The 23,406-nt window shown below is 45.5% G+C and overlaps 1 protein-coding gene across 1 annotated transcript in view; it reads left to right on the top strand.

Annotated features, from left to right (window-relative positions):
• The window catches only part of LOC149432666 (calpain-1 catalytic subunit-like), a 62,015-nt gene that overhangs the window by 16,936 nt on the left and 21,673 nt on the right, over positions 1-23,406 (top strand). The window contains exons 3-4 of the mRNA XM_089665075.1: positions 21,013-21,266; positions 21,931-22,000. Of these exons, the coding sequence (XP_089521201.1) occupies positions 21,013-21,266; positions 21,931-22,000 (324 nt within the window). The remainder of the gene's footprint in view (positions 1-21,012; positions 21,267-21,930; positions 22,001-23,406) is intronic.

The following is a 23,406-nucleotide window of genomic DNA, read 5'->3' as shown; positions in this document are numbered from 1 at the left end:
TCCTTTTAATAGGAGGTCCGAGCTCTACTAAATCTCCTGGTAATCATTTAGACTTTTTCCTTTTTTTTTTTTTTTTTTTTTTAAATTCATTGAAAAAATACAAAATATAAATATTGTTTCCATTGAATGTCATAATATTGTATTCTGATACTTCACGTTTCTTTCATGTCAGCATTTGTGTACAAATGTGGAATCCTAAACTGGGCGAAAAGAATAAGTTCGCAATCGAAAAGCCAACAACTCGGCCAACTCTTTTTGAAAAATCTTTATCGGCTACATATCAACGCATACAATGTCTGAAAACTAACGCATTTCGACCGCAGCGGCCTTCTCATAGCTAGATGCTATGAGGAAGGCCACTACGACCGAAACTAGTTAGAATTTCACAAACTGTATATGCTGACATGTAGCCAATAAGGATTTTGCAACGAAGAGTTCGCCGAGTTGTCGGCTTTTTGTTTGCGGGCGCTGTATTTGGGGATGGAACTTCCCAGCCTGCGCTTCGGGTCCCAGCCACCAAAGTAAAGCAGTGGAGCTCGGGTATGTTATCCACGAGCGTGAAAATAATGTACTGCTGGCGGGTGTTATACCAGGGTGGTATGTACTATGAAGGGGGGGGCGGCACAGCCATGGAGGTGGGGGGGGGGGGCACAGTGAGAGGGATTGTTGAGAGGGATCACAAGGCTCTTTATAGCTCACATGACATGAAACATCCACTTTCTCCTGTTTGGTGGGCTCTGCAGTAGTCTGGCATATAAAGCAGACGACTTCTAGCCACCAATCATGTATTCGTTTTTATCCTTTATTGCAAAAAATGTGATCATGTAATGAGAAGGGGGGGCTGCGGTATGAAGAGCTCCCTCCTGACCAAAGGGTTGTAATGGGTACAATCGTGTGTTAGGTCAAGGGGCGGACTGACCATTTGGAAACTCGGGTCAGTAGGGGGCCCCATGAGATGTCCCTGGTACCTTTTTCATAGGCTTTTTTGAGTTTGGGCAAGGACACAGGGGCCCATGATCCCCTATTGCCCGGGGGCCCCATGAGTTGTCAGTCCGCCCCTGGTTAGGTCTATAATTCTGTCAAAGTGTGGACACACATTTCCGTCCAAGGCTACAACTGGGCTGCCAACAATGCTACGTGCAAAAAAAAACAGAAAAAAATCCATCTAAAGGCTTCACCTTTTGCGCAATCTTGCATGTTACACTCATATTTAGGATGTAATATGGTGCAAATGGGAATACCCTCCCACCCAAAAGAATATTCCAATGATTGGAGTTGCAGTGCTTTTGCAGGCTGATTTGCAAAAAAATAAATACATCCATAAAAAGATACATAACTACAAATAAAAATGCATAAATAAAAAATATATTATCTTCAAATATATGTGCATTTAATATTTTTTTTGTAAAAGACAGACTTGGCTCCATTGATATGGTGGACATTTATTATCATTATTATACTAATTATTATTACTATTATTATTATCTTACATTATTATTCTAATTATTTATTATTATCCTACATTATTATCCTTATTATTTTATTATTATTATCCTACATTTTTATACTAATTATTATTCTGATTAATGGTATTGTTAGTATTATTTTAAAATGATATTACATTGTTATACCGATCTCACCGCACCTTCAGTGTCACTGACAACTCTACTTCCTCCTCTCCTACTCCTCTTCCTGTCGGGGTCCCCCAAGGTTCTGTCCTTGGACCTCTCCCATTCTCCATTATTATTATTATTATTATACAGTATTTATATAGCGCCAAAAAGGTTTGCTCAGCGCTGTACATTATAGTGGGGGACAGTACATGAGACAATACAGTAACAAATAATACATGAGGGGTTCGAGGGCCCTGCTCCTTGAAGCTTACAATCTAGGAGGGAGGGGATAGTGGTACAGGAGGAAGTGGCTGTGGGGGATGGAGTGGAGGAGATCGGCTGTTAGGTGAGGGCGGGGTAGGATTCCCTGAAGAGATGGGTTTTCAGGGTGCGCCTAAAGGTGAGGAGGGAAGGTGACAGTCTGATGGATTGGGGTAGTGAGTTCCAGAGGATGGGGGAAGTCCTGGACAAGTCCTGCAGTCGGGCGTGGGAGGTGGAGACCAGGGAACTAGAAAGTAGGAGGTCTTGTGAGGAGCGAAGATTACAGGTAGGGTGGTATTTGGGTATCAGGTCGGTGAGGTAGTTTGGGGCAGTATTATGAATAGCTTTGTATGTCTGTGTTAGTAGTTTGAATTTGATCCGTTGGGCAATCGGGAGCCAGTGGAGGGATTGGCAGAGGGGGGTGGCAGATGCGGAGCGGTTGGTAAGGTGGATGAGTCTGGCCGCTGAGTTCAGGATCGACTGAAGCGGGGATAGTCTGTGATGAGGTAGGCTGGTGAAGAGGGAGTTGCAGTAGTCCAGACGTGAGCTGATGAGGGAATGAACGAGTTGTTTAGTAGTGTCTGGGGTGAGGAACGAACGTATTTTGGAGATGTTATGGAGGTGGAGCCTGCATGAGCTTGCCAATGATTGGACATGGGGTTGGAAGGACAGGTTTGAATCTAGAGTGACACCTAGGACTTTGGCTTGTGGGGTGGGACTGATGGTGGCGTTGTTGGTCGTGATGGAGAGGATGGGGGGGGGAAATCAGGAGCTCGGTTTTGGAGAGGTTCAGTTTGAGGAAATGGAGCGACATCCAGTCTATGTCGTTCAGTAGGTGGGTGATGCGGGCGGAGACTGAGGGGGTGAGGCAAGGGCTGGAGAGGTAAATTTGTATGTCGTCGGCGTAGAGGTGATAGCTGAAGCCATGGGAGTGTATCAGTTTGCTGAGGGAGGAGGTGTAGATGGAGAAGAGAAGGGACCCGGGGACAGAGCCTTGGGGGACCCCAACAGAGAGGGGGAGGTGGTAGCTTTATAGGTAACACTGAAGGAGTGCTGTGATAGATAGGAGGAAAGCCAGGAGAGAGCGGAGTCTCTGCTGCCAAGGGAGTGTAGTTTATTAAGGAGGAGGGGGTGGTCAACTGTGTTGAAGGCCGCGGACAGGTCAAGGAGTAGGAGGACTGAGTAGTGGCCATTAGCTTTGGCGGTTAGCAGGTCATTAGTGATTTTGAGGAGGGCGGTTTCGGTGGAGTGTAGGGGACGGAAGCTGGACTGTAGGGGATCAAGGAGGTTGTTGTCAGTGAGGTGGGAGCTTAGGCGATTGTAGACTAAGCACTCAAGGTGCTTGGAAGTAAATGGCAGCATGGAGATGGGTTTAAGGTTGTTCAGGTCAGTGGGGTCCAGGAAGGGTTTTTTGAGTATGGGGGTGATGTGTGCATGATTTAGGGGGGAGGGGAATGCGCCAGTAGAGAGGGAGAGTTTGAAGATGTGGGTGAGGGAGCGTAGGATGGAGGGGGAGGGTGCCCAGAGGAGTTGTGTGGGGACAGGGTCAAGGGGGCAAGTGGTGAGGCGGGCTTCTGAGAAGACCTTGGTGACCTCCTCAGTGGTGGCAAGGCTGAAGGAGCAGAGTGTTGGGGAGGTTATAGTGTGCGGGATGTTAGGTGTGGTGGGGGGCAGGGCGGTTGCGAGGTCAGAGGAGGGGAGATTTGATGGGGTTATAGTGGAAGGGAGGCTAGTTGGGGAGGTAGGTGAAGCATTGGCGATGTCCTTACGGATTGCGTCGATCTTATTTTGGAAGTGAATGGCAATCTCGTGGGTGGTGAGTAAGGTACTGGGTGGGGAGAGAGTAGGGCGTTGAAGGTGGAGTCGGCGAGGACAGGAGGAGAGGGTGTTGATGAGGAAGTAGGCTTGTTTGGCGGCGTGGAGGGAGGAGGTGTAAGTGAGGAAGGCGGATCTACACTTCTTCCTTGGGTCAGCTGATGGCTCCCATGGCTTCCAATACCATTTCTATGCTGATGACACACAAATCTCTCTCTACTCCTCAGCTCACCCCATCAGTTTCCTCCCATATCACCGATTTACTAACAGACATATCAGACCGGATGTCACACCACTTCCTAAAACTCAATCTATCCAAAACTGAGCTAATATTTCCTCCCCCACGTGCCTCTTCCCCTCTCGGTCAGGATCAATAGCACCACTATCAACCCATCCCCACATGCCAGGGTGCTAGGGGTAACCCGGATTCTGAACTATCCGTTCAGGCACATCCAATCCCTGTCCATGCCATGCCGCCTCAACCTCCGCAACATCTCCAGAATATGTCCCTTGTTAACCAATGATACCACAAAGCTCCTGATTCACTCCCTGGTCATCTCTCACCTCGACTACTGCAACTCCCTCCTCATTGGATGACCTTTACATAAGCCACTCCCCCTCCAGTCCATCATGATTGCTGCTGCCAGACTCCTCCACCTTACCAACCATTCAGTGTCCTCCACCCCTCTCTGCCAATCCCTCCACTGACCTCCACTCAGTGTCCTCCACCCTTCTCTGCCAATCCCTCCACTGGCCTCCACTCAGTATCCTCCACTCCTCTCTGCCAATCCCTCCACTGACCTCCACTCATTGTCCTCCACCCCTCTTTGCCAATCCCTCCACTGGCTTCCACTCAGTGACCTCCACCTCTCTCTGCCAATCCCTCCACTGACCTCCACTTAGTGTCCTCCACCCCTCTCTGCCAATCCCTCCACTGGCCTCCACTCATTGTCCTCCACCCCCCTCTGCCAATCCCTCCACTGACCTCCACTCAGTGCCCTCCATCCCTCTCTGCCAATCCCTCCACTGACCTCCACTCAGTGCCCTCCATCCCTCTCTGCCAATCCCTCCACTGGCCTCCACTCAGTGTCTGCATCAGAATTGCACCCCGTTCATGCGAACCACTGCAGTTGTGGATGTTAAGATAACAACACCCTGAAATCGGTCCGCAAAACGCGGTGTGATGTGCAGAATTGGATCTCAAAGGTGTGAATACCCGTGCGATCCGATTCTAGTGCGTACCAAAAAAAGGGTCCTGCATGTTTTTGGTGCGGTGCGATTAGAGCCTTACAAAATGTACGACTCCGATCGAGCCACACACGTGATTTGCTCAGGAATGTGGTGCGGTTCCTGTGCGAATCACATGCGATATGCTGCACCGCATCAGAATCGCACCCCATTCATGCGAACCGCTGCGGGTGTGTATGTTAAGTTAACAACACCCCAAAAGCGGTCCGCAAAACGCGGGGCGATGGGCAGAATCAGATCGCATAGGTGTGAATGCGACCCGATTCTAGTGCGGACAAAAAAAAGGGTCCTGCACCTTTTCAGTATGGATGTACTGATGTACCGTACCGCATATACGGTATGTGAACCCGGGATCAAGGAGTGTACAATCTAAGGTACATAACTTACAATAGGATTGTGGCATGTGTGGGCCCCGGGGCCCTTCTCACATCTTATATACAAACAATGGACCCAGCACACAGCCAGCTGAATAAACCAGATCTGGGAGCAGCGGGAGCCACTGAGCAAATATTGACTTCATTAGTAACATGAGCAACACAAAAGAAGAATTATTAGGACAATAAAGGCTGAGTCGCTCAGACTGAGGGATTCTGGGTAATGCCGATACAGTGGCTGCCAAGAATCTATCAGTCCTCACGCACACGGGACGATTTTACAGCGGCAGTTTTTGGCTTTTTGTGTTTTTTGTTTTTTTTTTGTTTTTTTCCTGGGGCCAGTAAACCCCCCAGCATGTTATCCTATGTGTCCATACACACACAGACTGGAATCAACAAGTTTTTTGGCTGGAAAAAAACCCCCAGAACTAGTGGGATTCTAGAGGAGTTTTATAGCTGGAAAAACGTTCTAACGCTGCAAAACTTTTTTTGACAGAAAAAAATTTTTTTGGGGGGGTTAGAAATAAAACGCAAAAAAACCCTCTAAAATCTGCAAATGCGGAAAAATGCTGCTAAATGCCAAAGCAAAAATGCTAAAAAAAGATGAAAAACTCCCGTTTTTAACATGACTTTACACAGCTAACGTTACCAGCGTTATGAAAACGCCCCGTGTGCATGGAGCAGGGGCGGACTGACCACTCGGGCACTGCCCGAGGGCCCGGGGTCAGTAGGGGGCCCCATGAGATGCCCCTGGTACCTTTTTTCATAGGCTTTTTTTGGGTGTGGTTTGAGAGTGGGTGAGAACACAGGGGCCCCATGATCCCCTATTGCCCGGGGGCCCCATGAGTTGTCAATCCACCCCTGGCATGGAGCCTCATGGTCAGTAGAGGAATCAATATGGATCCTTCATTTCCTTTATATAGAGGGAGGATCACACCGACACCCATACCACCATCCGAAACTTCCCATGACCATTCACAGGCCAGATCTCCTCATTGGTCTGCAATAATGATCCCCCCCCCCCAGTCTATTGACATTTATTTCAGGTACTTATATAGCGCCATCAATTTACGCAGCACGGAACTGCAAAGTTATGTGTGTGTGTGTGTGTGTATGTGTATATATATATATATATATATATATATATATATTTATATATATATATATATATATATATTTATATATATATATATATATATTTATATATATATATATATATTTATATATATATATATACAGTGGGGCAAAAAAGTATTTAGTCAGCCACCAATTGTACAAGTTCTCCCACTTACAAAGATGAGAGAGGCCTGTAATTGGCATCATAGGTAGACCTCAACTATGAGAGACAAAATGAGAAAACAAATCCAGACAATCTCATTGGCTGATCTGGAAAGAATTTATTTGCAAATTTTGGTGGAAAATAAGTATTTGGTCACCTACAAACAAGCAAGATTTCTGGCTCTCACAGACCTGTACCTTCTTCTTTAAGAGGCTCCTCTGTCCTGCACTCATTACCTGTATCAATGGCACCTGTTTGAACTTGTTATCAGTATAAAAGACACCTGTCCACAACCTCAAACAGTCACACTCCAAACTCCACTATGGTAAAGGACACCAGAAACAAAATTGTAGACCTGCACCAGGCTGGGAAGACTGAATCTGCAATAGGCAAGCAGCTTGGTGTGAACAAATCAACTGTGGGAGCAATAATTAGAAAATGGAAGACATACAAGACCACTGATAATCTCCCTCGATCTGGGGCTCCACGCAAGATCTCACCCCGTGGGGTCAAAATGATCACAAGAACGGTGAGCACAAATCCCAGGACCACAAGGGGGGACCTAGTGAATGACCTGCAGAGAGCTGGGACCAACGTAACAAAGGCTACCATCAGTAACACACTATGCCGCCAGGGACTCAGATCCTGCAGTGCCAGACGTGTCCCCCTGCCTAAGCCAGTACATGTCCGGGCCCGTCTGAAGTTTGCTAGAGAGCATTTGGATGATCCAGAAGAGGATTGGGAGAATGTCATATGGTCAGATGAAACCAAAATAGAACTGTTTGGTAGAAACACAACTCGTCGTGTTTGGAGGAGAGAGAATGCTGAGTTGCATTCAAAGAACACCATACCTACTGTGAAGCATGGGGGTGGCAACATCATGCTTTGGGGCTGTTTCTCCACAAAGGGACCAGGACGACTGATCCATGTACAGGACAGAATGAATGGGGCCATGTATTGTGAGATTGTGAGTGCAAACCTCCTTCCATCAGCAAGGGCATTGAAGATGAAACGTGGCTGGGTCTTCCAACATGACAATGATCCAAAACATACCACCCGGGCAATGAAGGAGTGGCTTCGTAAGAAGCATTTCAAGGTCCTGGAGTGGCCTAGCCAGTCTCCAGACCTCAACCCCATAGAAAACCTTTGGAGGGAGTTGAAAGTCCGTGTTGCCCAGCGACAGCCCCAAAACATCACTGCTCTAGAGGAGATCTGCATGGAGGATGGGCCAACATACCAGCAACAGTGTGTGCCAACCTTGTGAAGACTTCCAGGAAACGTCTGACCTCTGTCATTGCCAACAAAGGATATATAACAAAGTATTGACATGAACTTTTCATATTCACCAAATACTTATTTTCCACCATAATTTGCAAATAAATTCTTTCCAGATCAGCCAATGTGATTGTCTGGATTTGTTTTCTCATTTTGTCTCTCATAGTTGAGGTCTCCCTATGATGCCAATTACAGGCCTCTCTCATCTCTGTAAGTGGGAGAACTTGCACAATTGGTGGTGACTAAATACTTTTTTGCCCCACTGTGTGTGTATATATATATATATATATGTATATGTGTTATATGTATGTATGTGATTTTGAGTACCCGTGCCGTTCTGTTGCAGCATTTCTGACATGGGGAGGTGCGGGAGCGGTTAAAACATTTACACAATGTATTTACATTTTTTTTTAATTAATACACTTTTTACTCTCTTGTTTTTTTTTGTTTTTTTCACTTTTTTGCGCTCTCAAGTGATGAACTACATCTCCTGTGATAGCAATAGGCAGTGACAGGTTCTTTTTACTGAGACATCTGGTGCCTATTAGACCCACGCCTCTCCTCTGCCCTTTTAAAAAAACATCTGACCCAATCGAGATCGGTTTGATTTAGATGCTTTTACAAGCCAGCAAAACCCGAAGTGTCACTTCTGGTTTCTTAGACCATAGAGATGATTGGGGACGTTTCCAGTCCTAGAGCATCTCAGTCCTGGGCTCCCCAATGGGACAGGAGAGACCCGGGAAGGCGGCGAGTGGGTGACCCCCGTTCAGCCACTTGTAAAAGCGATCCAGCTGCTAATTAGCAGCTTGGATTGCTTTTACATTTTTCAGCACTGCCAGCTGTAGTCCATCCACTGCCATCCTGGTATAACTATTTCAACCTGGTAACATACAGGTATGTCGAGGAGGCTGAAATGGTTAGGGTCACCCTATGCTGGACAGAGGCCAGCAGCTTTTAAACCTCCCCTTGTTCTATACCAGGAAACCATTACCAGAATCGCATTCCGCTGCCACACCTTCACTTCTTTTTTTCTTTGCCTCTGCAGTTTTTTTGGTTGTGTTCCCAAATTTCTAACACGATTCAGCCCCATGCTGCAGTCTCCTGCCGCGTGGCTTGCTACAAAGTTGCAATGTACAGTCTGATCACTGGGGGAGGGGAGACTGATGAAATGCTTCCTCCTGCCTGCAGCAGACTGGTGACATCATCTCAACTCACACAAAGTTACTGACTTTGCGCCACAAAAAACTCATCCACCACACACCCGTAGAGGTGAACTTGGCCTAGTCAAGCATTTGTTTACTTGCTGGGTGGCCTTGTTGACTGAAGGAGGCATGGAACGTCTCCCCGGCAGGGACACTCCAGCCAAAGCAGAAATAATCCTGCTGGATTTCAGTTTCCAGTCTGAAGGCCTCCACAGCATGATGTCTTTTGCCAAAAAATGTGTGACTTTACAGGCAGCATTGAATCCTGGGATCTCGCCATTGCTGAGCGTTCAGCCGTCAATAATGAGCTCCACACCCGGCATGGTCAGCTGTGCATGTAAAGGGACAAAGTGTCAATACAACCTCAAATTCTGCCGGGATTAGTGACTAGGAAGGTGATACTCCTAAACTGTTTGCTCATTTCACGCTCCGTGTGTGGGGAGTGTATGGGAAAGCGTGGGAACGTGTAACGTGGGATGACTAACCGATACTGGGTGACCTGGACACTTTTGTCCCCATTATTGGCACTACCCACATGGAAGAAAAATCTATTTTAAATATATTTAAAAACATTCTTCCCAAATATATTGACATATATTTGAAATATTTCAATTTTGGCCGTATTCAATATATTAAAATTTATATATATATATATATATATATATATATATATATATATATATATTTTAGATATTACAAAATATATGAAAATATATGAAAAATACATTTTCAAATATACTGTATGTCTTTTAAAAGTACATTTAATCTACATTTTTGGAATGCATTTCCAAGTATATGTAAAAATATGTTTTAAAATTACTTTTTTTAAATGTTAAAAAATCTAAAGGATATATTTAAAAAATATATATTTTTAAAAATTTTTTTCATATACTTTGTTATATATAAAGAACCTATTTCATCATTGTGTGTATACTGTATGTTGAAATACGTTTTTATATATTACAAAATATATGAAAATTATTGTACATATATTTTGTAATATATAAAAAAATGTAATCTATAAAAACGTATTTCAACATACAGTATGTGTGTGTGTGTGTATATATGTATGTGTGTATATATGTATGTGTGTATGTATGTATGTGTGTGTGTGTGTGTGTGTATGTGTATGTATATGTATGTGTATATATATATATACAGTCATGGCCGAAATTGTTGGCACCCTTGATATTTCTCCAGGAAATCATGTATTTCTCACGAAACGTATTGCATTAACACATGTTTTGCTATACACATGTTTATTCCCTTTGTGTGTATTGGGACAAAACAAAAAAAGGGAGGAAAGAAAGCAAATTCGACATAATGTCACACAAACCTCCAAAAATGGGCTGGACAAAAGTATTGGCACCCTTTCACAACTGCGGATAAATAAGAATGTTACAAGCATGTGATGCTCCTGTAAACTCACCTGGGGCAAGTAACAGGTGTGGGCAATATAGAAATCACACCTGAAAGCAGATAAAAAGGAGAGACGTTCACTTAACCTTTGCATTGTGTGTCTGTCTGTGCCACACTAAGCATGGACAACAGAAAGAGGAGACGAGAACTGTCTGAGGACCTGAGAACCAAAATTGTGGCAAAATATCAACAATCTCAAGGTTACAAGTCCATCTCCAGAGAACTAGATTTGCCTTTGTCCACAGTGCGCAACATTATCAAGAAGTTTGCAACCCATGGCACTGTAGCTAATCTCCCTGGTCGTGGACGGATGAGGAAAATTGATGAAAGATTGCAACGCAGAATAGTCCGGATGGTGGATAAGCAGCCCCAAACATGTTCCAAAGACATTCAAGCTGTCCTGCAGGCTCAGGGAGCATCAGTGTCAGCGCGAACTATCCGTCGACATTTAAATGAAATGAAACGCTATGGCAGGAGACCCAGGAGGACCCCACTGCTGACACAGAGACATAAAAAAGCAAGACTACAGTTTGCCAAAATGTACTTGAGTAAGCCAAAAGCCTTCTGGGAAAACGTCTTGTGGACAGATGAGACCAAGATAGAGCTTTTCGGTAAAGCACATCATTCTACTGTTTACCGAAAACGGAATGAGGCCTACAAAGAACAAAACACAGTACCTACGGTAAAATATGGTGGAGGTTCAATGATGTTTTGGGGTTGTTTTGCTGCCTCTGGCACTGGGTGCCTTGACTGTGTGCAAGGCATCATGAAATCTGAGGATTACCAAAGGATTTTGGGTCGCACTGTAGGGCCCAGTGTCAGAAAGCTGGGTTTGCGTCCAAGATCCTGGGTCTTCCAGCAGGACAATGACCCCAAACATACGTCAAAAAGCACTCAGAAATGGATGGCAAAGAAGCGCTGGAGAGTTCTGAAGTGGCCAGCAATGAGCCCAGATCTAAATCCCATTGAACACCTGTGGAGAGATCTTAAAATTGCTGTTGGGAAAAGGTGTCCTTCCAATAAGAGAGACCTGGAGCTGTTTGCAAAGGAAGAGTGGTCCAAAATTCCGGGTGAGAGGTGTCAGAAGCTTATTGATGGTTATAGGAAGCGACTGATTTCAGTTATGTTTTCCAAAGGGTGTGCAACCAAATATTAAGTTAAGGGTGCCAATACTTTTGTCCAGCCCATTTTTGGGGTTTTGTGTGACATTATGTCATATTTGCTTTTCTGCCTCTGTTTTATATTTGTTCCAATACATACAAAGGGAATAAACATGTGTATAGCAAAACATGTGTTAATGCAATACCTTTTTTGTGTGAAATACTTGATTTTCAGGAAAAATATCAAGGGTGCCAACAATTTCGGCCATGACTGTATATCCTTCAGATTTTTTGTAGCATATAACATATAAAAGTCATTTTAACATATACTTTTACATATATTTGTAAATGCATTCCAAAAATGAAGTTTAAATGTACTTTTAAAAGACATACAGTATATTTGAAAATTTATTTTTAAAAATACTTTTCGTGTGTGTGTTTTTCTTCCATGTGAGTACCGATCTTGGTTGGTGACCCAGTAAATGCTGTACTGGAGTGGATACCAGACCACAGTCTGTAGAGGGCTCTTCCCTGACCACTAATATCTGAATACCTATCTTCAGGCCAAAACTAGAAAACGTTTTATGACTGTCTGGAGTTCAGCATTAAAACCTCTTGGTTAATTTCTTTGATTAAATTACATTTTATATAGACCTTAGAGTGTCTTTTCTCAACCTTGTTACCCCAGAGGAACTTTTGAAATAATTTTCAGATCTTGGGGAACCCTTACAAATTCATTGGTGGTCAGAGGAACAAATACCCCTTACACTGGTGGTCAGTGGAAAGAATGTCCTCCTTACAGTAGTGGTCAAAAATGCCACCCTTAAACAGAGCTAAAAAGATTATTGGGTTCATGCAGCCGGCTCTACCAGGTGGCGTTGACCCCGGAACTATGTAAGTACTATCAAATGATAGGTCAGTTGGTCACAACTCAAGGAACCCCTGACAACCTCTGGAGGATCCCTAGGTTCCACGGAACCCTGGTTGAGAATGGCTGCCTTAAATTGTTATTCCACCCATGAGTAGCAATGGGCCAAACACCCCCTTGTTCAGTTTGCAGTTGAATGTTTGAACCTAATAACAGTTCGACCGTAAACTTCGAACTCAATGCAAGTCTATGGGACTTGAACTTGTAAATTCAAAAGTGCCCATTTTGAAGGCTTCTTTGCAAGTTATTGGCCATAAAAGGGGTGTGGGGACTCGGGTACTGCCCTGAGGGACATGAATCAGTAGGAAACTTTTTTTTTTCTCAAAAATTAGACTTTTTAAAGGGGCAGTAATTATTCATTGCTTAAAAAATTTAAACAAATACATAAAAAATTCCTTTAAATATCATGCCGGGGGGGGGGGTCCCCTTAAACTACCTGCAAAGTTGCACATCTGTACAATGTATGGAACAAAGAACCAGCAAACACAAATGCTCCTGCGTTTGGGGATGGACTCGATGCAGGCTACAACCACATAAGGAATGTCCTGGAACATGCACACCTTGCTGCCCTCAAATGGACCGGGGAAATCCAAATATACTGAATGAGGAAAGACAAAACAGAAGGCGCACAGGCCTAGTGCATTACCATAAAAAATGTTTAATAAAAAATAAAGTAGGTGTTGTACTCACAAACGACAATATAGTCAAGGTACATCATAAAGAACAGCTGGGTCAACACCGCGCTGAGTAACAGTCCGCAATAGGGAGTGTAGACATCCAAAAGGCTGACTTGTTTTGAGGACTTGCCTCTTCCTCAGAGCTCTGAGGGAGAGGCAAGTTCTCGAAACGCGGCCTTTGTCTTTCCTCATTCAGTACAATGTATGGAACCTGCTGCAGCACAACTGACATTTTTATTTAAAAAAAACAGCATGAGGTTTCCCCCACAATCCATACCAGACCCTGATGGGAAGGTTAGGAGGGACCCCACGGTAAAATATTTTTTTTTTTTAAAAGTGCATGGGGTTCCCCCTAAAAGCCTACCAGGCCCTTTAGGCCTGGTAGGACTTTTAAGTTGAACCCCACATCCCAAAAATGGAGAGGAAAAGTGCGTGGAGTTCCCCTTAAATTCCTATCAGACCCTTGTCCAATCAGAGGCCTGACAGCCCAGGAAAGGGGGACGTTTGAGCGCCCCCCTCCCTGCGGCTTACCAGGCCATGTGCCCTCGGTATCGGGATGGTTTCCCAGTGCCGATGGGGACAGGGGCCTCTTCCCCACAACCCTGGCCCGGAGGTTGTGGGGGGTCTGCGGGCAAGAGGGCTCATTAGCATCAGGGTACCCCTTTAAATAAGAGGGCAACCCTGATGCTGACCCCACCCACCCTTGTGAATGAGTAAGGGGTACTTGTACTCCTCATTCATTAAAGGGTTACATTTAGAAAAAATAAAGTCGCCAGACTTTTGAAAAATTCCTTTTATTTAACAAAAAACAAACCTTTTTTGACAAAGCCAAACAAATGGTTCCATTGTTGTAATCCAAAGTCAGTTATGGTGTCCAGCATTGTCATGATGACGCTGACTCGCCGAAATGTAAAAAAAAAAACCTGATGCCCGCCGACCCCGTCCGCACTCACTGCAATCTGACAATTGCTGGTCAGATGTAAACAATTGGGTGGAGCTGACGGTGACGTCGTTGGCTTTCACTATGCATTGCATTGTGATTGGCCAAAGCCATGCACCTGACCGCTTTGGCCAATCATAGCTGTCATAAAGCACTGTGAGAGCGCAGTGCATTGTGGGGTGCTAGGCAGGCAAACAACCCACCGAGCTCCCTTCCCGTTCGTGTGTTCAGTGAACACACGAACAGCCAAAGTTTGAGCTGTACTTACGTTACGATGGGCTATCCAATCTAATGTGTTAGCATCACTCATATGTTGGTGTGGTTCTTTCTCTGTGCCCTCAGGTCTTGAGAAGAACTAGAAATTCTTCCAGAATTCCATGGAACACTAGGTTCCTCCTGAGGTTGCTAGGAACAGTGAGCAATAGTGGATTGATCTCTTACCTATGCTGACCACCAATGCAAGGGGCAATTTTCCGCATAACTAACATAAGGCGTCACTTCTCCACTGACCACAGATGTTGGAGTGCACCACAATTTTTACTGTTTGCCTTGGGGGAGTCTAACCTGATACTTTAGCCCAGTGTTCCTCAACTAGGGTTTCATGAAAAACCAAGGGTTTCTTCTTAGGTTGCTGGGGGTTCCTTGAGCAATGGTGGATTGATCCTCTTCTATCTACAATGACCACCAATGCAAGGGGCAATTTTCCGCAAGCACTAACATAAGGCGTCACTTCTCCACTGACCACAGATGTTGGAGTGCACCACAATTTTTACTGTTTGCCTTGGGGGAGTCTAACCTGATACTTTAGTCCGGTGTTCCTCAACTAGGGTTTCATGAAAAGCCAAGGGTTTCTTCTTAGGTTGCTTGGGTTCCTTGAGCAATGGTGGACTGATCCTCTTCTATCTACAATGACCACCAATGCAAGGGGCAATTTTCCGCAAGCACTAACATAAGGCGTCACTTCTCCACTGACCACAGATGTTGGAGTGCACCACAATTTTTACTGTTTGCCTTGGGGGAGTCTAACCTGATACTTTAGTCCGGTGTTCCTCAACTAGGGTTTCATGAAAAGCCAAGGGTTTCTTCTTAGTTTGTTTGGGTTCCTGGAGCAATGGTGGATTGATCATCTTCTATCTACAATGGCCACCAATACAAGAGGACAATTTTCCACTACCTATGTTAGAGGACACCACAATTGTTACGGTTTGACTTTATTTGCTGCATTTTTTAAAGAGTATTGTTGGAAATCATTGTGTTGGAGGTTAGTAAGAAAATGATCTGCCCTGGGTGTCAAACACGCAAGCGACATCATATTTTTCAGGGCTCAAAAAAAATGAAAGGAAGACTTTGTAATCAGAGTCTAGCATCAAATCAATGAAACTCCTGGGATATTGATCTGGTCAGGTAAGTAGCAGAGGGGGTTGTTTATCAGTTTCAGCTGCTTTGGTGTTGAAATTACCAACAGGTGCACCAGATGGGCAACAATGAGACAACCCCCAAAACAGAAATGGTTTTAAAGGTGGAGGCCACTGACCTTTTTTCCTACTCATCTTTTCTGACTGTTTTTCACTAGTTTTGCATTTGGCTAGGGTCAGTGTCACTACTGGTAGCATGAGGCCATACCTGGACCCTACAGAGGTTGCAAAGGCAATCCATCTCCTCCAGGATGGCACATCAATACGTGTCATTGCCAGAAGGTTTGCTGTGTCTCCCAGCACAGTCTCAAGAGCATGGAGGAGATTCCAGGAGACGGGCAGTTCCTCTAGGAGAGCTGGACAGGGCCGTAGAAGGTCCCTAACCCATCACCAGGACCGGTATCTGCTCCTTTGTGCGAGGAGGAACAGGATGAGCCCTGCCAGAGCCCTACAAAATGACATCCAGCAGGCCACTGGTGTGAATGTCTCTGACCAAACAATCAGAAGCAAACTTCATGAGGGTGGCCTGAGGGCCCGATGTCCTCTAGGGGGCCCTGTGCTCACTGCCCAGCACCATAGAGCTGGATTGGCATTTCCCATTGAACACCAGAATTGGCAGGTCCACCACTGGCACCCTGTGCTTTTCACAGATGAGAGCAGGTTCACCCTGAGCACATGTGACAGACATGAAAGGGTCTGGAGAAGCCGTGGAGAACATTCCTCGCCTGTAACATGGTTCAGCATGACAGTCTTGGTGGTGGGTTAGTCATGAGGTCAGACCTCCCGGACTCTTGTAGTCCCAATGTTATTAAAGGCCGCTGCCATGGAGTGTAATGGAGGATCAGGGATTAAAGGTGCTGATGTAGGCTGAGCATGCTGAGACTTGTAGTGGAGGTGCTGCCTGTCTCTGTCTGTCTGTCTGTGGGCAGATCTGAGGTTGCTGGTTGAACCCTGCAGACATTCTGTGATCTCTTAGTTCAGGACAGTGTCATTGAACGAGATGGAATCCTCTCTCCGCTCACACAGGGATGGGACTTGGCCCAGGACCAGCACTGACTCAGGGCCAAGCTATGAAGGTGGGGGTGGGGGGGTCTGAGGCCGCTGCGGTTATATATTTCCCAGCATGCTCTGCAGTGCTGTCTCATTCTCTTTACAGGATGTTATCTGTGTGCGATGTATGCAAATAATAGAAGAGAAGCGTGTTGGTGCGTGTAGTGTCTTCTAATGGATTCTAGAGAAAGGCGTGTTCTAGGAGGGACTGAGCACCGGCGTAGGCTATACTCCGGGGACTGTATCCAAACTTTGGTGTCACACCCTGTGATTGGTCATGTAGGGTGTCAGATCAAACCGGATGATACACAGCCACATCAATCCAACTGACACACCGAGATACTGAAGAATGAGAACTAATATCAGCTGACTGTCGCATTTTGTTACAATGTATCCTCTGCATTACGGAATGCATCTTCCTCTGTAATCTGGATGGAACCTTGGAGGGCTCGTTCACACCAGCTGCGATGCTGAAATGCGTGCGCTTGTTTCACCGCACAAAAACACGCTGACTTTTGCATTCGTTCTCGGCACCTTTGCGTACTCAGCAAAAAGCATGCAAGTTTCCATCTGTCAAAACGCATGGTACCGCAGTACCATGCATTCTGGTGCAGCGCAATTTTCATTTTTGTGGTGTGAACTGGCCCTTGGTGTCGTTTTTAAATTAAAGCAGAACACGCTGCATTTTTTCTGCACAGAACTGTACTGAAACACAGTAAACTGCATCAAAGCTGCACCGGAACTGCGTGTGGTGTGAACTGGAAGCAAAAACGTATCTGGAATGCATCCGCAGGGCGCTTTTGTGGTGTGAACTGGCCCTTGGGGGCGTTTACACCAGGAGGTGCTTCTGAGTGCATGCACTTTTTTTTTTTTTTTTTTTTTTTGCACATTCCACACCCATAGGACAGCCCATTGAAATGAATGGGCTGCTCTAAAATGCAGCACACAAGAACGCACAAAAAAAAAAAAAAAAACGCATTCACTCAGAACATGCAAACTTCATGGAGGTAGTGCAGAGATTCAAACAATCCCAGTGCTGCTAGGCAGAAGTGCTAACCACTTAGCCTCAGTGCAATGTTTATTTATGTGCATTTTTATGCATTTTCATGTATGCTTTTTTTTTTTTTTTTGGAGAAGACTTGTTGTTTAACACACAACCCTGCCAAAAAGCACCGAACACTCATGTATAAGTCTATGGGACCTAAAAAAGCACTATGCAGCAACAAAAAAGGCACCTTTTCAAAAAGCAGTGTAGCATGTTGTAGTGATGTGAATGGGCACCATAGGGAATGATGTGCTTTTCATTGTCTTGCATTGCAGTGTGACGACCGACGCAAGAGAAATTGTGCTAGTGCAAATGGGGCCCAAAAAAAAAACCACAGCAAAAGACAGTAGTACAGGGGGTGATAGGTTCACACTGCTTGCAGTTCCTGTTAAAGCAGGGGCTGTGTGGGGTATTGATTTTTTAAAATGATTAATTCTTGTGAGCCAATCAGGATAAAGATTAGGCTCAATGCACACGGGGCGTTTTAATATCACTGGTAATGCTAGCTGTGTAAAGTCACATTAAAAATGTGAGTTTCTCAGTGTTTTTTAGCTTTTTGCATTAGCGTTTAGCCGTGTTTGAATTCACACTGATGCGGCGCGGAATTTGCAGCGTTTTCTGTGCGAATTCTGCACCGCATCAGAATCGCACCCTGTTCCTGCGAACCGCTGCGAGTGTGTATGCTAAGTTAACACCCGGAATCGGATTGCAGATGGTGAGTACCCATGCCATCTGATTCTAGTGCGGACCAAAAAAAGGGTCCTCCACCTTTTTGGTGCAGTGCGATTAGAGCCATACAAAATGTATGGCTCCAATCGCACCGCACACAAATCGCATGTGATTTGCACAGGAATGCGGTGCGGTTCCTGTGCGAATCACATGCTATATACCGCACCGCACATATGTGAACCAGGGCTTAATGAAAAAAATATATATATTTATTTTTTTGCTCAAAAAAGTCCATAAACGCTGGTTTGCCACGTTTTTCAGTGCTGCAGCTTTTTTACAGCTAAAAAAACTCCTCCAGAAACCCACTAGTTCGGAGATTTTTTTTTTTTTTTTCTAGCCAAAAAACGTTGATTCCAGTCTGTGTGTACGGACACATAGGATAACATGCTGGGGAGTTTACTGGCTGTAGAAAAAAACACTAAAAGGCAAGAACAGCCGCTGTAAAAAATATCCCGTGTGCAGGAGGACTTACAGGCTGTTCTTTATTTCTGGTGGTGAAATTGTAAACGCAAAAAGTTTGCGATTTTCAGGTTTTGCAAATTCTTAGGATTTGCTGTGCAAACTTGAACCTCATCCCTACTGAGAGAAGCCATCCAGCAGGAGGCTAGGAATGGAGCCAGCGGTGCTACGTGACAAGCAACCAGGACGCTGGGAAATCTTTGTTGTATTGTGCTGTTGAAAATTCCCTGCAACTTTTTGGTATAGTTCCTGGAGGATGAATCGGTCCTCATGCACTCTGGATGTTTTTACATCAGTTGTTTTTGGCTTTTGATGTTTTTTTTTCTACAGCCAGTAAACTCCCCAGCATGTTATCATATGTGTCCATACACACACAGACTGGAATCAACGTTTTTTTGGCATAGAGCCTTACAGGGGATTGGTTGCAGCAAATTTCCCTCACCATGCTGATCACCCAGCTGCCTGGGCCCCCTTCTGGCCTGGGCCCTGTACAGGAGGTCCGGTGGTACCCCCTTATCCACGGCCCTGCTTCCCACTGCCCCCAATGTAAGGAGCATTTTTCCCACTGATCACCAGTGTAAGGAACACACTTCCCAATGGCCACCAAGGTAAAGAACATTATTTCTACTGACCACCAATTAAGGAGCATTCTTCCCACTAACCCCCAATGTAAGGGACATTCTTCCCACTGACCCCCAATGTAAGGGACATTCTTCCCACTAACCCCCAATGTAAGGGACATTCTTCCCACTAACCCCCAATGTAAGGGACATTCTTCCCACTGACCCCCAATGTAAGGAGCATTCTTCCCACTGACCCCCAATGTAAGGGGCATTCTTCCCACTGACCACCAATGTAAGGGGCATTCTTCCCACTGATCACCAATGTAAGGGGCATTCTTCTCACTGACCCCCAATGTAAGGGACATTCTTCTCACTGACCCCCAATGTAAGGGACATTCTTCCCACTGACCTCGAATGTAAGGGACATTCTTCCCACTGACCACCAATGTAAGGGACATTCTTCCCACTGACCACCAATGTAAGGGACATTCTTCTCACTGACCTCCAATGTAAGGGACATTCTTCTCACTGACCTCCAATGTAAGGGACATTCTTCCCACTGACCTCCAATGTAAGGGACATTCTTTCCACTGATCACCAATGTAAGGGACATTCTTCCCACTGACCCCCAATGTAAGGGACATTCTTCCCACTGATCACCAATTAAGGAATATTCTTCCCACTAACCCCCAATGTAAGGGACATTCTTCCCACTGATCACCAATGTAAGGGACATTCTTCTCACTGACCCCCAATGTAAGGAGCATTCTTCTCATTGACCCCCAATGTAAGGGACATTCTTCCCACTGACCCCCAATGTAAGGGACATTCTTCCCACTGACCTCCAATGTAAGGAGAATTCTTCCCACTGATCACCAATGTAAGGAGCATTCTTCCCACTGATCACCAATGTAAGGGACATTCTTCCCACTGATCACCAATGTAAGGGACATTCTTCCCACTGACCTCCAATGTAAGGGACATTCTTCCCACTGATCACCAATGTAAGGGACATTCTTCCCACTGATCACCAATGTAAGGCGCATTCTTCCCACTGATCACCAATGTAAGGAGCATTCTTCCCACTGATCACCAATGTAAGGAGCATTCTTCCCACTGACCCCCAATGTAAGGGACGTTCTTCCCACTGACCACCAATGTAAGGGACGTTCTTCCCACTGACCACCAATGTAAGGGGCGTTCTTCCCACTGACCCCCAATGTAAGGGACATTCTTCCCACTGATCACCAATGTAAGGGGCATTCTTCCCACTGACCCCCAATGTAAGGGACATTCTTCCCACTGACCCCCAATGTAAGGGACATTCTTCCCACTGATCCCCAATGTAAGGGACATTCTTCCAATTGATCATTGATTAGCATTTGCTAATGTTGGTGAATTAAAAAAATAAGAATCAGAGGAAATACTTTCTGGCAAAATACATGTCTCACATTGTCCCTATGCTCAATGTTTTGCGTAATTCGGTTCTGTGAGCTCTTTATTGTTTGTATATATGAATTCTGACATAGATCAGTGTGATATTGGATGGCTGTTCTGCTTGTGCTGGGGTACCCATTTCTTCTGAGTGTTGTCCATTCACCCCTCGCTGTTCTCTTTCAGGTAAGAAGATGATGCCGTTTGGCGGAATCGCGTCGAAGCTGAAGATCGATCGGCTGAAGGCAGATGGGGTGGGGTCACATGACCGCGCTGTGAAATACCTCAAACAGGATTATGATAGCCTGCGGCAGTCCTGTCTGGAGAATGGGACGCTGTTTGAAGACCCCCACTTCCCCGCCATCACCTCCTCCATGGGCTTCAAAGAACTGGGACCCGGCTCCAGCAAAGTGCAGGGAGTGCGGTGGAAGCGTCCCGGGGTGAGTGACTTTGCGCACACTCTCATTTGCTAAGATGGATTAAAAAAAGTGACCCCTACTGACTCAGGGGGAGATGTACTAAAAATGGTTCACTCTGGTGCAGCTGTTCATGGCAGCCAATCAGCTTCTAACATCAGCTTGTTCAATGAAGCTTTGACAATAAAACCTGGAAGTTTAATCATTTTTATGCAGAGTTGCACCATATTTTGCATTCTCAGTTTAAGTAAATCTCCCCCAGTGCCTTCTCCGAGGGTACATCCCGGACGAGCCCCCAATTTCTTTTAATTTTGAATAGTGTAGTGCCCTGTCAGGTTTTTATTGGTGAAGAGATTCACCCTCTCTATTGGTCCTGGAGACTGTCACTAGAACATAAAGTGACTGGAAATCCAACATTTTTACAGTTGTCACCAGAAAAGAAGGTGCGGGGAAATCTTGCAATGAGAACACCTTTTAACTGTCTAAGAGGAGATTTCTTCTCACTGCCTGTTGAGTCTCCAGGGCAGGAAATGAAGTGAAATCTCTTAGATGCAACATATTACAAATAAAAAAATCTTACGGGATGTAACCCTTCCTCGTTCCAACCAAAAGCAAAAATGATGACTTTAGATTTCTTCAAGACTTCAGTGATGGATAGTGGACCTCATATCATTTTATTTCTCTCCAGGAAATTTCTGGCGATCCGCAGTTTATTGTAGGCGGAGCCACCAGGACTGATATCTGCCAAGGGGCGCTGGGTGAGTACACTGTGCTATTTACCCTCCAGTATTGCATGTGTGGGGAACATTTCCTGGGGCACAAGTCCTCAGTTAAAGGCTGAGTCCACCATGGGGTGCCTGCTCCAGCAGATTGAGTCCTACTGCTTATTCACCATTGTAATTCAACATTCTAGACCCCTCTAGATCAACAATATGGCCACTGCTCCCCCCCCCCTTTCTTTCTACATAGGCTGCAGCCAGGGGCGGACTGACAACTCATGGGGCCCCCGGGGCAATAGGAAATCATGAGGCCCCTGTGTCCTCGCCAACACCTAAACCACACCCCAAAAAGCCTGTGAAAGGTATCAAGGGCATCTCATGGGGCCCCTTACTGACCCCAGGCCCTCGGGCAGTGCCCGAGTGCTGGAATGGTCAGTCCGCCCCTGGCTGCAGCATATCCAGCTGGGAGCACAGCATACAGCCATGCCAAAAATTCCAGCAGGGCACCAAGTCAGTCCTCACCCCCAATTATGAGTTGTCCTATTTTACCATTATGTGCACCCATAAGTCCTCACGCACACGGGACGTTTTGATAACTCTGGTAACGTTAGCTGTGTAAAGTCGCGTTCAGGGGCGGACTGATAACTCATGGGGCCCCCGGGCAATAGGGGATCATGGGGCCCCTGTGTCCTTGCCCACACTCAAAGCACACCCAAAAAAGCCTATATAAAGGTACCAGGGGCATATCATGGGGCCCCCTACTGACCCCAGGCCCTCGGGCAATGCCCGAGCACTCGAATGGTCAGTCCGCCCCTGGTAACGTTAAACATTTTAGTTTTTCTGCTTTCTTTAGCGTTTTTGCATTAACGTTTAGCGGCGTTTTACCGAGATTAGCTGTGTTTTTCCGCATTCACGATTTTAGCGTTTTTTTTATCAAAAAAATGTGTTTTTGGTCAAAAAAGTCCAAAATTGCTGGTTTGCAGCGTTTTACCACGTTTTGCCGTGTTTTTCAGCATTAGAGTGTTTTTACAGCGAATAAATTCCTCCAGAAGCCCACTAGTCCTGGGTTTATTTTCCAGCCAAAAAACATTGATTCCAGTTGTTTCCAGTCGATTCCAGTGCACGGACACATAGGATATCATGCTGGGGGGGTTTACTGGCCGTAGAAAAAAACGTTGAAACCCAAAAACAGCTGCTGTAAAAACGTCCTGTGTGCATGAGGGCTAATACAGGTGACTTGTAGGCCTTGCTCACATGGGTGGTCAAGTGGTCAGTAAACACAGGCAGTTGATCTGCCTTTTTACTACCCCCTGACCTCCCACTAAAACTGCCATTTGGGGGGTGGTATATATTGCCACAACTGCAATGCTCTTTGCAGCAAAATTATGCAGCGGCAGGAGCGGACTGACCATTTGGAAACTCGGGCACTGCCCGAGGGCCCAAGG

Source organism: Staurois parvus, unplaced genomic scaffold, assembly GCF_062004578.1.
Source record: "Staurois parvus isolate SC_StPar_1 unplaced genomic scaffold, SC_StPar_1.0 ptg002114l, whole genome shotgun sequence".
In the NCBI taxonomy this organism is placed as follows: Eukaryota; Metazoa; Chordata; class Amphibia; order Anura; family Ranidae; genus Staurois; species Staurois parvus.
The sequence above is the reverse complement of the archived record's forward strand: the minus strand, read 5'-3'. Positions and strand labels throughout refer to the sequence as shown.